Genomic DNA, 15,470 nt, shown 5'->3' with positions numbered 1-15,470 from the left:
GTTCTGTTCCATATTTCATATTCCATATTCCATATTCCATATTCCATATTCCATATTCCATTCCATTCCATTCCATTCCATTCTACTCTGTATTTCTATTCTATTCTATTCTATTCTATTCTATTCTATTCTATTCTATTCTATTCTATTCTATTCTATTCTATTCTATTCTATTCTATTCTATGGCTCCCACTTTCGGAGGCTTATAAGCTCCAGGGTTTGTGGGGGTGGGGGTGGGGGCGGGAGAGCAGGAGAGCCGAGGGGGGCTTCTTCCTTCACGGGGGACCCCTTCGAGTCAGCTTCGGCCTCTTGGTGCCCCCCTGAAGGAGGAGGGCCTGCAACTTCCCAACCAGGTGCCCTCGCCTCCTTCCTAGGGCTGAGGGGATCGGCTGGCTTCCGGCCTACGGTCAGACCGGAACTCGCAGCCTCCTGCTTTGTAGCCCGCTGCCTCCATCTCTACTCCAGAGAGGCGCTTCTGGGGCCCGGTCGCTGGCTGTGGGGGGGGGGAAATGAGATCGGTCCTCAGTCCGTCGTTTGATTGACGGTTTTTGCAGTGGGAAGGTGTGCCTGGGCCCTGCAGAATTTGGGCTGGTTGGCCAAGGCCCCGGGAGACAAATAGACAACTTGGGGAGATTGAGAGAAAGTGAAGAGGAATAGAAGAGCCTCTTGTTACGGGTGAAGAAGGAGAGCGCAAAAGTTGGCTTGAAACTGAACATTAAGGAAACCAAGATCGTGGCATCCGGCCCTCGCAATTCCTGGAAAATAATAATAATAATAATAATAATAATAATAATAATAATAATAATAATAATAATAATAATAATAATAATAAGAAGAAGAAGAAGAAGAAGAAGAAAATAAAAATAATAACAATAACAACAAACAATAATAAGAAAATAAAAATAAAAATAATACAATAACAAACAACAAAACAACAACAAAACAACAACAAACAACAACAACAAAACAACAACCATAATAATAATAATAATAATAATAATAATAATAATAATAAGAAGAAGAAGAAGAAGAAGAAGAAGAAGAAGAAGTTGGAAGGGACCTTGGAGGTCATCTACTCCAACCCCCTGCTCAGGCAGGAAACCCTAGACCATTTCAGACAAATGGCTGTCCAGTCTCCTCTTAAAAACTTCCAGTGTTGGGAGCATTCACCGCTTCTGGAGGCAGGTGGTTCCACTGGTTAATTGTTCTGTCAGGACGTTTCTCCTTAATAGATGGGGGAAGAAATGGAGGGAGTGACAGATTTTATTTTCTTGGGCTCCAAGATCACCGCAGACGGGGACTGCAGCCAAGAAATTAAAAGACGCTTGCTCCTGGGGAGGAAAGCCATGGCAAATCTAGACAGCACACTAAAAAGCAGAGACGTCACCCTGTCAACAAAAGTGCGTATAGTCAAGGCCATGGTCTTCCCAGTTGCAATGTATGGCAGTGAACGTTGGACCGTAAGAAAGGCGGAGCGCCAAAGAATTGAAGGCTTTGAACTCTGGTGCTGGAGAAGACTCCTGCGAGTCCCTTGGACTGCAAGGCGATCAAACCGGTCAGTCCTAGAGGAGATCCACCCTGACTGATCTTTAGAAGGCCAGATCCTGAAGCTGAAACTCAAACACTTTGGCCACCTAATGAGAAGGAAGGACTCACTGGAGAAGAGCCTCATGCTGGGAAAGGTGGAGGGCAATAGAAGAAGGGGACGACGGAGGAGGAGGTGGCTGGATGGAGTCCCTGAAGCTGGAGGCCTGAGCTTAAATGGACTCCAGAAGATGGTAGAGGACAGGAAGGCCTGGAGGAACGTGGTCCGTGGGGTGGCGATGGGTCGGACACGACTTCGCAGCTAACAACGCCAACAGAGAAAGGGTCTGGAATTTAAAAAAAGGAAGCAAAAGGGAAGGGTCGCCCGTGCCAAATGCTGGGCTGAAGAAGTCCTCGGATCCTCCTCCACCACCACCCCGGCTCGGTAATTACAAGGCTGGTAAAAATGATTTTTTGGTACCGATTGCCGGCTGAGGCGGCAGCGTTATCTGGCCGCCAATGTCACTGCTGGAAAAGCAAGGCGGGCGTCGTCCACGGGGGTCTCCTTTCCGGATGGGGAGCCCTAACGTTTCCCCTTTCCTCCCACTTTGGCCGGAGTCCGGCCGGGCGCCCTGAGCCGAAAAGAGGCCCGGGACCTAAGAGAAGGCCGCAGCTGAGACTCCCGAAGAGCGGCTGGAAGGGCTGGCTTCCAAGCTGACGTTCTTTGCGGCATCGGGTTCAAACCACGGCAGCCAAGGCCGAGGGGAGGGGGAAAAGCGAGGCCTCTGGCTCACGGCCCAGGAAACCCCCCCCCCATGGCTTCTCTGGCGGGGATGGGGGAAGCGCTCCAGCAGCCCAGGAGGCGGTCAGCCCTCCCCCACAGGTGGGGAAGGGGATGGGGTGGGGGCTTCATTTAGGTGCCGGCCGCTAGGAGGGGCCCTGCCCAGATCTTTTCTGTTGGCATTCGGCTTCAAGAGGGGGGGTGTTCCTTCTTCCCCTTCCCCACTTTCTTCTCCCCTCTCTCTCTCCTCTCTCCCTCTCTCTCCTTTCTCTCCTCTCTCCCTCTCCCTTTCTCCTCTTTCTCTCCCTCCCTCCCTCCCCCTCTCTCTCTCCTCTTTCTCTCTCCTCTCTCCCCTCTCCCTTCTCCTGTTTCTTTCTCCTCTCTCCCTTTCTCTCTCTCCTCTCTCTTTCACTTCTTTCTCTCCTTCCCTCTCCCTCTCTTTTTCTCTTTTCTCTCCCCTCTCCCTCTCCCTTCCTCTCCCTTTCTCCTCTTTCTCTCCCTCCCTCCCTCCCTCTCCCTCTCTTTCTCCTCTTTCTCCCTCCTCTCTCCCCTCTCCCTTCTCCTGTTTCTTTCTCCTCTCTCCCTTTCTCTCTCTCCTCTCTCCCTCTCTCTTTCACTTCTTTCTCTCCTTCCCTCTCCCTCTCTTTTTCTCTTTTCTCTCCCCTCTCCCTCTCCCTTCCTCTCCCTTTCTCCTCTTTCTCTCCCTCCCTCCCTCCCCCTCTCTCTCTCCTCTTTCTCCCTCCTCTCTCCCCTCTCCCTTCTCCTGTTTCTTTCTCCTCTCTCCCTTTCTCTCTCTCCTCTCTCCCTCTCTCTTTCACTTCTTTCTCTCCTTCCCTCTCCCTCTCTTTTTCTCTTTTCTCTCCCCTCTCCCTCTCCCTTCCTCTCCCTTTCTCCTCTTTCTCTCCCTCCCTCCCTCCCCCTCTCTCTCTCCTCTTTCTCCCTCCTCTCTCCCCTCTCCCTTCTCCTGTTTCTTTCTCCTCTCTCCCTTTCTCTCTCTCCTCTCTCCCTCTCTCTTTCACTTCTTTCTCTCCTTCCCTCTCCCTCTCTTTTTCTCTTTTCTCTCCCCTCTCCCTCTCCCTTCCTCTCCCTTTCTCCTCTTTCTCTCCCTCCCTCCCTCTCCCTCTCTTTCTCCTCTTTCTCTCCTCTTTCTCTCCTGTTTCTCCTCTCCCCTTTCTCTCTCTCTCCTCTCTCCCTTTCTCCTCTTTCTCTCCTCCTTCCCTCTCCCTCTCTCTCTCCTCTTTCTCTCTCCTCTCTCCCCCTCCCTTCTCCTGTTTCTTTCTCCTCTCTCCCTTTCTCTCCTCTCTCCCTCTCTTTCACTTCTTTCTCTCCTTCCCTCTCCCTCTTTTTCTCCTTTCTCTCCCCTCTCCCTCTCCCTTCCTCTCCCTCTTTCTCCTTTCTCTCCCCTCTCCCTCTCCCTTTCTCCTCTTTCTCTCCCTCCCTCCCCCTCTCTTTCTCCTTTCTCTCCCCTGTCTCTCCTGTTTCTCCTCTCCCCTTTCTCTCTTCTCTCTCCCTCTTTCTCCTTTCTCTCCCTCCCTCTCCCTTTCTTCTCTTTCCTCTCTCTCCCTCTCTTCTTTCTCCTCCCTCCCTCTCGCTTTTTCTACTCTTTCTCTCTCTCCCTCTCCCTCCCTCTTTCTTTTTCCTTTTTCTCCCCTCTCCCTTTCTTTCTCCTCTTTCTCTCCCCTTTCCCTCTTTCTCCTTTCTCTCCACTCTCCCTCTTTTTAATCTTTCTCTCCCTCCCTCCCTCCCTCTCCCTTTCTCCTCTTTGTCTCCTCTCCCCTTTCTCTCCCTCTTTCTCTCCCCTCTCCCTCTCCCTTTCTCCTCTTTCTCTCCCCTCTCCCTCTCTCCTCTTTCCTTTCCTTTTCTCTCTCCCTTTCTCCTCTTTCTCTCCCTCCCTCCCTCTCCCTATCTTTCTCCTTTCTCTCCCCTTTCTCTCCCTCCCTCTCTCTTTCTCCTTTCTCTTCCCTCTCCCTCTCTCCTCTTTCCTTCACCCCTCTCTCTCCCTTTCTCCTCTTTCTCTCCCCTTTCTCTCCCTCCCTTTCTCCTTTCTCTCGCCTCTCGCTCTCTTTTTCCTCTTTCTCTCCCTCCCTCTCTCCCTTTCTCCTCTTTCTCTCCTCTCCTCTTTCTCTCCCTTTCTCCTCTTTCTCTCCCCTCTCCCTCTTTCTCTCCCTTTCTCTCCCCTCTCCCTCTCCCTCTCTTTTTCCTCTTTCTCTCCCTCCTTCCCTCTCCCTTTCTCCTCTTTCTCTCCTCTTCCCTTTCACTCCCTCTTTCTCTCCCCTCTCCCTCTCCCTCTCTCTTTCTCCTCTTTCTCTCCCCTTTCCCTCTTTCTCCTTTCTCTCCACTCTCCCTCTTTTTAATCTTTCTCTCCCTCCCTCCCTCCCTCTCCCTTTCTCCTCTTTGTCTCCTCTCCCCTTTCTCTCCCTCTTTCTCTCCCCTCTCCCTCTCTCCTCTTTCCTTTCCTTTTCTCTCTCCCTTTCTCCTCTTTCTCTCCCTCCCTCCCTCTCCCTATCTTTCTCCTTTCTCTCCCCTTTCTCTCCCTCCCTCTCTCTTTCTCCTTTCTCTTCCCTCTCCCTCTCTCCTCTTTCCTTCACCCCTCTCTCTCCCTTTCTCCTCTTTCTCTCCCCTTTCTCTCCCTCCCTTTCTCCTTTCTCTCGCCTCTCGCTCTCTTTTTCCTCTTTCTCTCCCTCCCTCTCTCCCTTTCTCCTCTTTCTCTCCTCTCCTCTTCCTTTCTCCTCTTTCTCTCCCCTCTCCCTCTTTCTCTCCCTTTCTCTCCCCTCTCCCTCTCCCTCTCTTTTTCCTCTTTCTCTCCCTCCTTCCCTCTCCCTTTCTCCTCTTTCTCTCCTCTTCCCTTTCACTCCCTCTTTCTCTCCCCTCTCCCTCTCCCTCTCTCTTTCTCCTCTTTCTCTCCCCTTTCCCTCTTTCTCCTTTCTCTCCACTCTCCCTCTTTTTAATCTTTCTCTCCCTCCCTCCCTCCCTCTCCCTTTCTCCTCTTTGTCTCCTCTCCCCTTTCTCTCCCTCTTTCTCTCCCCTCTCCCTCTCCCTTTCTCCTCTTTCTCTCCCCTCTCCCTCTCTCCTCTTTCCTTTCCTTTTCTCTCTCCCTTTCTCCTCTTTCTCTCCCTCCCTCCCTCTCCCTATCTTTCTCCTTTCTCTCCCCTTTCTCTCCCTCCCTCTCTCTTTCTCCTTTCTCTTCCCTCTCCCTCTCTCCTCTTTCCTTCACCCCTCTCTCTCCCTTTCTCCTCTTTCTCTCCCCTTTCTCTCCCTCCCTTTCTCCTTTGTCTCGCCTCTCGCTCTCTTTTTCCTCTTTCTCTCCCTCCCTCTCTCTCCCTTTCTCCTCTTTCTCTCCCCTCTCCCTCTTTCTCTCCCTTTCTCTCCCCTCTCCCTCTCCCTCTCTTTTTCCTCTTTCTCTCCCTCCTTCCCTCTCCCTTTCTCCTCTTTCTCTCCTCTTCCCTTTCTCTCCCTCTTTCTCTCCCCTCTCCCTCTCTCTTTCTCCTCTTTCTCTCCCCTCTCCCTCTCTCCTCTTTCCCTCTCCCCCCCTCTCTCTCGTTCCAGGCCTTGGGCCTGGGTAGAAAAAGGCCCTTCATCACTGGCTTGGCACGAGGGTCCTGGGCACAAGTCCCAAAGCGGGCTCCGCTTATTTCAATGGAACTGTTGGGGTTATCCTCCAGAGCTGGCAAGGGTGTGCATGGTTTATACACTGGGGGGGGTGCGCCCCAACACGGTTCACCCCCTGCAGGGTCCCGTTTGCTGCCTTCCTCCCGGCCGGGGCAGGCGGAGGCCGATGCCAAGAGGGATTCAGGGCATCCTTTGCCACGGGGGGGGGGGCTGGCAATCACGGGCAGGCATTTCTCCGGATGGAGGGGGGGGAGGGCAACTAGAGCTTGCAGTGGCTCTTCCCCCCCTCCCCTCCCCCCTGGGGGGGGGGCGGCGGCGGCGGCTTTTGCGGAATCCTCCGGATTCAGAAGGCTCCGCTGCCGGGCTGCATCTCCCCAGCAACTGGGATGGCATTATACTGTTCCCATGGAAACTCCGGCGGCGGCGGCGGCGGCGGCGGCGCAGCATCCGCGGCAGCATTCGGGCAGGCGGGCAGGGAGCCGGCGGCGGCGCTTGGCAGCTTTGGCGGGGCTGCGGCGCTCTTTGTCTGCCTGAACGGCCGGGGAACGGCTCGGGCGTCCGGGGCAGGCGGCGCTGGAAGCCCGGCGGCGGAGCCCACCTTGCCCAGAGCCCGAGGACCGGTTGGCGGAGCCGGGCGGGCGGCACTTCCGTGCCCGGCCTGAGAGGCACTCAAGAGCCGGGGAGCCGGGTTGAGGCCGGGAGGGGGCTGCTGCAGCCACGCCGCCGCCCCCGCCGCCCCCACCACCACAGCGCAGCAACAGCAGCAGCGGCAGCAGCGGCGGCATCAAGGTAAGCGAGGGGCTGCTCCTTCCCCTTAGGCCCCCGGAGTCGGCCGAGGGAGGGCGGCTGTCCGGCCCCCGGGAGCCGGGTTCAGCCGACCGGCCCGGAGGAGCCGGTGCGGAGCGCGGCACCGAGGCACGGGGCGGCCGGCGGCACCCTCGGCTTCAAGCGCCGCCGTTCCCGGAGAGCTGAATGCCGACGCTGAATGCCGACGGCAGGCCGGCCGGCCGGTTGGCTGGCTGGTTGGCTGGCTGGCAGCCCCCAGCGCCCGGGAAGCCCGCCTGGCCAAGCGCTGCGGAGCCCGGAGGGGGACGGGGAGGTTCAAAGGCGGGGACCCTCCCAGGCGGAGCTCCGCCTTAGCCGTTTGGACCCCGCCTAGCTCGGGCCCCAGCCAGGGGGAAATCTCTCCTCCTCCGTCCGAGACAAAAGGCCCGCCACCTTTTCTCTACCCCGAACCCTCCCCACCCCCGAGACCTCCCCGCCGCTTGAGGCGGAGGCACCCGGCGTGGGCGGAGACCGCTGGCGGGGCCGACCGGCCCTTTCCTGCCCGCTGCTCACGGGCAGGATGCTCTTGGTCGGAGCCTGCCGCCGCCCCCCCCCTCCCCCTGCCCCGCTTGGAGACCCCCGCGGGTGGACCGGGCGGTCGCGTCGTCGTCCGAGCGAGGGGGCGGCAATCCTGGACAGCTCGGGCGCTGGACGGCAGCCCTTGCCCATCCGCCGGCCTGGGGGGGGGGAAGCGACCCTTAAGGTAGCACCCGGCAGTCATTAATGCCCTCTGGGTGGTTGGTGCGGAGGAGAGAGGCTGAAATCCGGACCCCGCCCGTCCCTTGTCTGCTTTTCACGGAAGGCCCTGTTACCTACCCACCCCGGTGGGCTGCCTGCCCTTCGTCCGGACTTGCCCCGGAGCCAGCTGCCCCCTCCCACCCCGACGGCTTGAAGAGAAGCAGGGTGTCCCAAGAGCCCCCTTTGCCCCCTCTCCCGGTCCGAAGTTCCAGGGGGGGGTCCCTCGTCTCTGCCAGCCCCGGAGATTCCTGGGTTTGGAAGAAATAAGGCGGCGTGTCTGTGTGTGTGTGTGCGCGTGTGTGTGTCTATGTCCCCGTTCTCCTGGGATTTTGCTCGAATGGAGGGAAACCCTCTCTGCGGATGACCGGGGTGGGGGTGGTCCAGCTCTGGGCCTCGGTGTCCTTTGCAGCAGGTGGGCGAGAGAGAGAGAGAGAGAGAGAGCTGGTCCAGCCAGGGGGCCGGGCCGGAATCCGCTCCTCCTCCGGGAGGCTCCGGAGTCCCTAAACTGGCCAGCTGCTTTTTACATTCTTGGTCCTCCCAAGATAAAAACGACGCAGTTTAACGTGGGGTCCAAACACGTAGTGACACACACACACGTGGTGTATTGTTTGCGTGGGACGTCCGCTGGAGGACGCGGGTGGGTGGACGGACGGACGGCCCTTGAGGCTGCCTGGCCACGTCGTGTCTCGGCCCGGCGGGGTTATATGCCAATGGTCGTGTGTGTGTGTGTTTCTGCTTGCTTGTCCTGTGAAAATGTCGTGTGTGTGTGTGTGTGTGTGTGTGTCCGCGCGCGCGCTTCTGCTTGTTTGTCCTTTGCAAATGTGTGTGCGTGTGCGCGCTTGAGCTTCTGCTTGCTTGTCCTGTGCAAATGTCGTGTGTATGTGTGTGCGCGCGCGCGCTTCAGCTTGCTTGTCCCTTGCAAATGGCCTTTTCAAAGCCAAGCTGTGTGTGGCGGGGGTGGGGGTGGGGGTGGGAACTGGTCCCCGCTTTCTCCCCCCCTCCAACCTTTACTCATCCAGCTTCCCCCCTTTTTCCTTAAGGGGGTCCTGGTGAACCCCCTGGGCACCTTTGAGTTCCTGGGTTGGCGCAGCAGCTGCCCGACCCAATTCAGTCCCTCGGGGAGCTGGCGCGGCCTTTGCCGCCACCCCCCCCCCCGTCCGAAGGGGCCCGGGGCCTCCCTCGCCAGGCCCTGTGGGGGGATGTGGGGGGACATTCCCGGGTCTCCCCAGCAGCCGGAGCTCCCCCAGGGAGGAAGCCTCCGTGGGGAAGGAGGGATCCGCGAGGTGGCTTCCCCGGCAGGAGGGGTGGGGGTGGGGGGAAAGCCGGAGCTTGGCGCTTTCTCCCCCAGGACCTCCAGCTGTCTGGCGCCCTCAGGAGTGGAGTTCCCGGCTGGGAAGGATGGGTCCTGGCAGGGGATGGCCTCTGCTGACAGGGGCTGGGTGAAATGGGGGGGGGGGGGCGCGGTGTGGCTTTTGCTAGAATGCCCAAATGAAAGGCTGGCGGGGGGGGGGGACTTGGATCCCAGACGACGACGACTCTTACTTGTTGTCTGTTGGGTAGCTGAAAGGAGAGACCCAGGGACACGCGGGGGGGGGGTGTCTTGTCCAGGGACAGGATTGATTTTTAGCAGGCTTTTTTTCTGCAAACCCCCCCCCTTAGAAAAAAGGGCGCCTGGGCCAACCTGCCCCCCCTCACCCCGCCCCGAAGCTTTTCCGTCCTTGGAATCGGAGCCCTCTTGCTCCAGCCAACTCTATCTGGGACTTAGCGGAGGGGTGGGTGGGTTCCCCCCCCTTACGTTTTCCTCCGTTAGTTGTCATCAGTGCACGCCTTGTGTGTGGGGGGGGGGGAATGGGGAGCAGCCCCAATGTCTTGCGGGGGTCAGCACCGCCTGGGCCTTTTCCGCTTTCTCCCAGCGGAGAGAAAGGGGGCGGTGCGGGGGGGGGCGGGGTTTCTCCTTCCTTAAGCCCATAACCTGGCGGGGGGGGGGGAGGTATCTGCATCTGGCCCAGGGGTGGGATTCAAATAGGTAAACGACCGGTTCTCTGTATGTGGAAGCCGCTTCTGGAAGTCCATTCTGGGCCTGGGCAACAGACCATTTCAATCAATCAATCAATCAGAATAGAGCCGGAAGGGACCCTGGAGGTCTTCTAGTCCAGCCCCCTGCTCAAGCAGGAGACCCATTTCAATCAATCAATCAATCAATCAGAATAGAGCCGAAAGGGACCCTGGGGGTCTTCTAGTCCAGCCCCCTGCTCAAGCAGGAGACCCATTTCAATCAATCAATCAATCAGAATAGAGCCAAAAGGGACCCTGGAGGTCTTCTAGTCCAGCCCCCTGCTCAAGCAGGAGACCCATTTCAATCAATCAATCAATCAATCAGAATAGAGCCGAAAGGGACCCTGGGGGTCTTCTAGTCCAGCCCCCTGCTCAAGCAGGAGACCCATTTCAATCAATCAATCAATCAGAATAGAGCCAAAAGGGACCCTGGAGGTCTTCTAGTCCAGCCCCCTGCTCAAGCAGGAGACCGGCTTAGACCATTTCAGACAAGCGACTGTCCAGTCTCTCCTTAAAAACCTCCAGGGATGGGAGCTGCCACGATTTCTGGTGGCAGGCTGTTCCGCTGGCTCGTTGTGAGGGCGGATCCCGCGATGGCAGACCGGCAGCCTCTGGGAGCGAGATCGGGGGAGGGGGGGAGGGGGGGTGCCCAGAGAGGAGTAAAGAGGCTGCAGTCTCCCCCCTCCCCCCCAGGGAGCAGGTCGGGGGGGGGGGCGGACGGGCTCCTGGTCCAGCTTCTTCTCCGCCAGCTGTTCTCCGAGTCTGGTCCGGGGACACCCCCTCCCCCGAGAGCCTCCCGGGGGGACGGGGGGGGCGTCCGTGACGTCAGTCGGTGATTTGAAAGAGGCTCAAGTTTTAATTTCTAATGCGGAAAAGGCGGCTGGGATGCAGCTCCCAGGAGTCAAAGGTATCCCTGACCCTAAATTGCCGCTCCCCACTAGAGACGGAGGCGGGGCTGGGGGGGCTCTCGGGGGGGGGCTTGCCCAGCAGCGGCCAGCGTTTCTCCCCCCCCCCCCATGCTGGCGGAAGGCGAGGCGAATATTGTCGGAAGGGTTGTAAGCCGGACGGGCTGCCTGCCTGTGGCATCACTGCTTCTCTCTCTCTCCTCTCTCTCTTTCTCTCTCCTCTTTCTCCTCTCTTTCTCTCCTTTCTCTCTCTCTCTCCTCTTTCTGACTCTCTTTCTCTTTCTGTCTTTCCTCTTTCTCCTCTCTCCTCTTTCTCTGTCCTCTCTCCTTTCTCTTTCTGTCTCTTTCTCTCCTCTCTTCTTTCTGTCTGTCTCTCTCCTTTCTCTCTCTTTCTCTGTCTCTGTCTGTCTGTCTCTTTCTCTCTCTCTCTCTCTTTCTCTCTAGTCCAGGGAAGAGCTCCCGAGGGCGGAAAGAATCTTCTGACCTGCCAGATGTGGCATCTGGTCTTCTCAGCTGCACAGCTGGGGCCCACAGGCCAAAGTCTCTGACTCCCCCTCCCCTTCCTCTCTGCTGGCCTCTGCCAGTTGGGTCACCCCCCAGGGCCAGGCCTGAGTGCCAGGGAATTTAGCCAGCTGTGTATGTGTGTGTGTGTGTGTGTTTGTGTGTGTGTGTGCAGGTTCCAAGGAGCTCTCCACCTGGCCTTGGCTGCTAGCAAAGGGTGGGAGGGGGTCCTCAGAAGCACCTGCAGTGGGGTCCAGCCCCAGCTGAGCCCAGCTCCTCGGTGCCAGCCTGCCTCCTCTGGGGGGGGGGGCTTGGCTGCAGAATCTCTGCTACTCCTGGCCTTCGGAGCGCCCCCTTTGCGTGCTTTTGCAGTGGGGAGGGCCTTTTCTGCCCACACTTTCAGGCCTTCTGCTCCTGCTCTTGGAGAACTGCCCTGCCCTAGGCAGGAGAGACGTGGCACCCGCTCCCTGGCAGAGGTGGCCCTTGCAACCGTGGCCTCCCCAGGGGCGGCTGAATCGCAGCCCCCAAAGCGACGGGAAGCAGGGGCAACCGGCTGGCTGCTTCTCCTGCTCGAGCAGGGGGCTGGACTAGATGACCTTCGAGTTCCCTTCCGGCTCTATTCCATTCTGTTCTTGCTTGTGCCACCCACCCACCCACAGAGACACCCTTCGGCTGCTCTTCTTTCGTGACTTAGCGTGGGAAAGCCGGATTTTGGGGTCCCTTTACCACCACCCCGGGGCCTCTGGGTGGACCTTCTGGGTCTGCCTGGCTTTGGGACTCTGCTCCGGGCGGGGCATCTATCGGTCCCACGGCCGGATTTGGCCCGTCGCTTGTCGAATGCCCGACCTTGGCCTTCGGTAACGGGCTTCTCCGCAAACCGCCCCCCCCGCCAACAAACTGGGGCGAATGGCGCTTAAACCTTGTGGCAGAAAGGCAGTGAAAACCCATTCATCTGAATTCGGCCAGGCCTGCCAGGAAGAGGGCCCAGGTCTTCTGCCCAGGGCAATTGGCAAGGGGAGGGGGGGGGCTCCAAAGGGCACCTCCCTGGCAGGAGGAAATCTCAACACACACACACACCTCTCTTTTCTGCTGCCCTTTGTTATTTAGCTGGAGGCTGGTGCCTCCTGGGCTAGGCCCAGAGGCAGGGGGGGGGGCTCTCCCCCCAAGCAAGAACTGTCCCATATGCAGAAAACAGGGGCTCTGGCTGGCTTTGTGACCGATGCCCCCAATAGCCTTGGCACGCCTGGGCCCCAGAGCAACCCTAAGTGGGAGCCTGCACTTCCTGTGCACACACACACACACACACACACCGGTGACACTGGACATTTTGGGGCTGCCCACCAGGGCTGGGGGGCAAAACCCCTGCTCCTCCCTCTGGCTGAATGGGTTAGGGCCAGAGGTAGGCAACCTTGGCTCTTTTATGACCGGTGGACTTCAACTCCCAGAATTCCCAAGCCAGCACAGGGGAACCACGTCCCCCCCTCGATGACTGGTGGACTTCAACTCCCAGAATTCCAGAGCCAGCACGGGGAACCACACACCCCCCCATGACTGGTGGACTTCAACTCCCAGAATTCCCGAGCCATCACGGGGGGGGGGGAACCTTGATGACTGGAGGATTTGAACTCCCAGAATTCCCAAGCCAGCACGGGGGGGGGGGAACCACGGCCCCCCTTGATGACTGGCTCAGGAATTCTGGGAGTTGAAGTCCACCAGTCATAAAAGAGCCAAGGTTGCCTACCCCCTGGGTTAGGCTCTGGGAGGGAGGGGTTACCAGAGGTGATCCCATCCCACCGGAGACCCCAGGCCACCTTCTCCCCTGCAGAGTAACTTCACTTGCCCCCCCCCCAAATTGAGCCAGGTGCCTTGATGGGGCCGACAGCCGCGGACTAAGACCCTTTGCCCAACGGGCGTCGGTGTCACATCCGGCAAAGACTCGGGTTCGTGTGTGTGTGTGTGTGTGTGTGTGTGTGTGTCTTTCTCTCTCTCTCTCTCCCCCCCCCCCCCGGTCGGCGGTGGGTGTGTGCGCCAGGAGCATCACTCCTTGCCTCCCTTTGGACTCTGCTCACAGAGTCCAAAGGGAGGGTAGGTGGGTGGAGACACGCGGGGAGGGCAACCGTCGAGGATTCCGTCTCGTCCTCTGCCGGGCAGAAGCGAAGCCGTCGGTGTGTGTGTGTGTGTGAAGCTGCCCCATTTGGTGTGTGTGTGTGTGTGTGTGTGCAGAGATGCTCCCTTCCCGCCGCATCCATCCTCAGCGGATGCCCTTGCAAAGGCCGTCCGTCGATCGGAGAAGCGGGGTACCGGCGTCGGGGCTCCGGGCGGCGCCGCTTCCGACGGAGACGGGCAAAGGCGGCTCGGCTCTCCGTCCCGGCAGTCTCGTCGCTGACGGTCCCGACGTGGCGGAGAGCGGGGTTGCCCCGGACGGGGGGAGGACGCACCCCACCACACACACTTCCCTCGGTGGGAGGGGCCGCTTTCCCCGCCCGCGGGGGGGGGGGACTGGGCGGGGCAGAGGCAGCCCTGGTCGGCCGGCGCCTCGATGCAAATGGCCGCGCCTGCGGCGGGCAAGGCCGAAGAGGAGGAGGAGGAGGAGGAGGGGTCTCCCGGCCGGCCACGCAGGGGTTAAGGCCCGCCCCTTTCCCCCTCTGCCCGCTCTGCTGACCTTCAGAACACACACACACACACACACAAAAGCGCCTCCGCGCCGCGCATGCGCCTTCTCTGCCTCCCTGACCACCCGCCGGAGCCCGGTAACGGGGCGGGCCAATCAGAGGGGCGAGGTCTGCAGGAGCCCGGAGGGGGGGGTCAGCCCGCCCTCCCTCCCTCCCTCCCTCCTCCCCCTCGCTTGGCCCCTCCCCAACGGAGCTGGAGCCGGACGGGGGGGCGCGAGGGGGATTCCCGCTCGGGATTCGGCCCTTCCGCGGCCCGTTCCCCGCCCGGCTTCGGCGGGTGTGTTTGTGTGTGTGTGTGTGTGTGTTCCCCCCCTCTCCCCGCCCTCGCCGCCCCAGCGCCGACCTCCCCGGGAAGAGATGGGGCGGCGAGGCCGCTCGCCTCGGGTACCCCGCCTGCCCGTTACCTGGCAACGCTGCCTCTGTTGCCAGGGCGATGCGCACCGCCAGATGCCGGCGGACCTGGCCGCGCTCCGGCCCCCGGCGGCAGGGCAGGTCCGGCGGCGGCGGCGTCTCCTCCCCCGCCTCTCCTCCTCCTCCTCCTCCTCCTCCTTCCCCCCGCAGGGTCCGCGCCTGGGCTCCGGCTGGGGAGCCGGTCCTGCCTGCCCGGGACTGCGGCAGCCGCGCCCGCATCCATCCATCCGTCGGCCCGGCCGGCAGCTCCGCCATCCATCCATCCATCCATCCATCCGTCGGCCCGACCGGCGGATGCGGCCCGGCAGCGGCGGAGGGAGGGGCGCGACGGCGGGCAGTCCTTGCGTGTCCGCGGAAGGACGGGCAGACGGCGCGGTGGCCGGCCAGGGAGCGGCCAGGCGCGGCCGGCGCGCTCGTCCTCTGCTCGGCTCGCCCGCCGGCGGCCGCTCGGCCGCCCCTCCTCCTCCTCCTCTTCTTCCTCTTCTTCCTCCGCCCGCGGCGCTGCCGGCAGACCCCCGCGGGCGGCTGCTGGGCGGCGGCGGGCCGGGGCCGTCGCCGTGGGCCGTCGCGCCCGCCCTGCCGGGGCCCTTTCCCCGCTCGGCCGGCGGCGCTGTTAGAAGTGCGAGCCGAGCGCCCAGCGGCAGGGCTCGGCGGGAGCCGGGGGGAGAAACGGCGGCGGCGGAGGAGGAGGAGGAGGGAGAAGAAGAAGAAGAAGAAGAAGAAGAAAAAGCGGGGACGAAAAGCGGGCGGCCGCGGGGCGCCGGCGCCAGCCGGGCGGCGGGGAGGCGGAGCGGAGCCGAGCCGGCCCGATGGCCGCCGAGGAAGTCACCGGGGGCGCGCGGAAGGCGACGAAAAGCAAACTTTTCGAGTTTCTAGTCCACGGGGTGGTGAGTAGGGAAAAGTTCGGGACTCCCGCCCTGGCTCGGGGCGGGAGGGGCGAGCCAGCCGGCCGGGAGGGGGGGGAGAGGGAGGGCGGGCGAGGGGGAGGGTCGCCGCCCCTCCCCCCCCGGCATGTGCTTGGAGCCCCCTCCCCGGAGCAGGTGCGTCGCCTGGGGGGGGTCGCGTCCCGGGAAGGCTCTCCCTCCCCCACACACCCCCTCCGTCCGAACGTGCCCGACTGGAGCCGGGAGGGCAGACCGGGAAAACGGGAGAAGTCGAGCTGCCTCCGGGAGGAGCCCCTGCCTGGCTCCCCTGGGGGGGGGCTGCCTACCGGCCGCTGCCTGAGCCCAGGTGGCCCCCCTCGCTCTGCCAAGGGCCCGGCTCTTGTCTGGGCCACCCCGGGGTCCCAGCATCTGCTGCAGCTGCCAAGGGTGGGGGGCGGCGGGGGGGGCAAGTAGACGGGCACTCCGGAACCCAGGGTGCAGAAGAGCATCGGTGGAGCGTTGATTGGCACCCGGACCTGGGCCCTCGTTTCTCTCCCTGGCTGCCCAGCAGTCCAGCCCCCCCCCC

General features: G+C 60.7%; 1 protein-coding gene across 2 annotated transcripts in view; it reads left to right on the top strand.

The window, feature by feature from the left end:
* The first annotated feature begins 14,616 nt into the window (after positions 1-14,616).
* The window catches only part of SMARCD3 (SWI/SNF related BAF chromatin remodeling complex subunit D3), a 30,448-nt gene continuing 29,594 nt past the window's right edge, over positions 14,617-15,470 (top strand). Inside the window, exon 1 of one of the 2 annotated variants that reach the window (XM_083379974.1) lies at positions 14,617-14,908. In XM_083379974.1, coding sequence (XP_083236100.1) covers positions 14,831-14,908 — 78 coding nt within the window. In that variant the 5' untranslated portion in view covers positions 14,617-14,830. The remainder of the gene's footprint in view (positions 14,909-15,470) is intronic. The other variant, XM_083379973.1, reaches the window with a different exon arrangement.

This window comes from Vipera ursinii, assembly GCF_947247035.1.
Source record: "Vipera ursinii genome assembly, contig: SUPER_Z_unloc_1, whole genome shotgun sequence".
Classification (NCBI taxonomy): Eukaryota; Metazoa; Chordata; class Lepidosauria; order Squamata; family Viperidae; genus Vipera; species Vipera ursinii.
The sequence above is the reverse complement of the archived record's forward strand: the minus strand, read 5'-3'. Positions and strand labels throughout refer to the sequence as shown.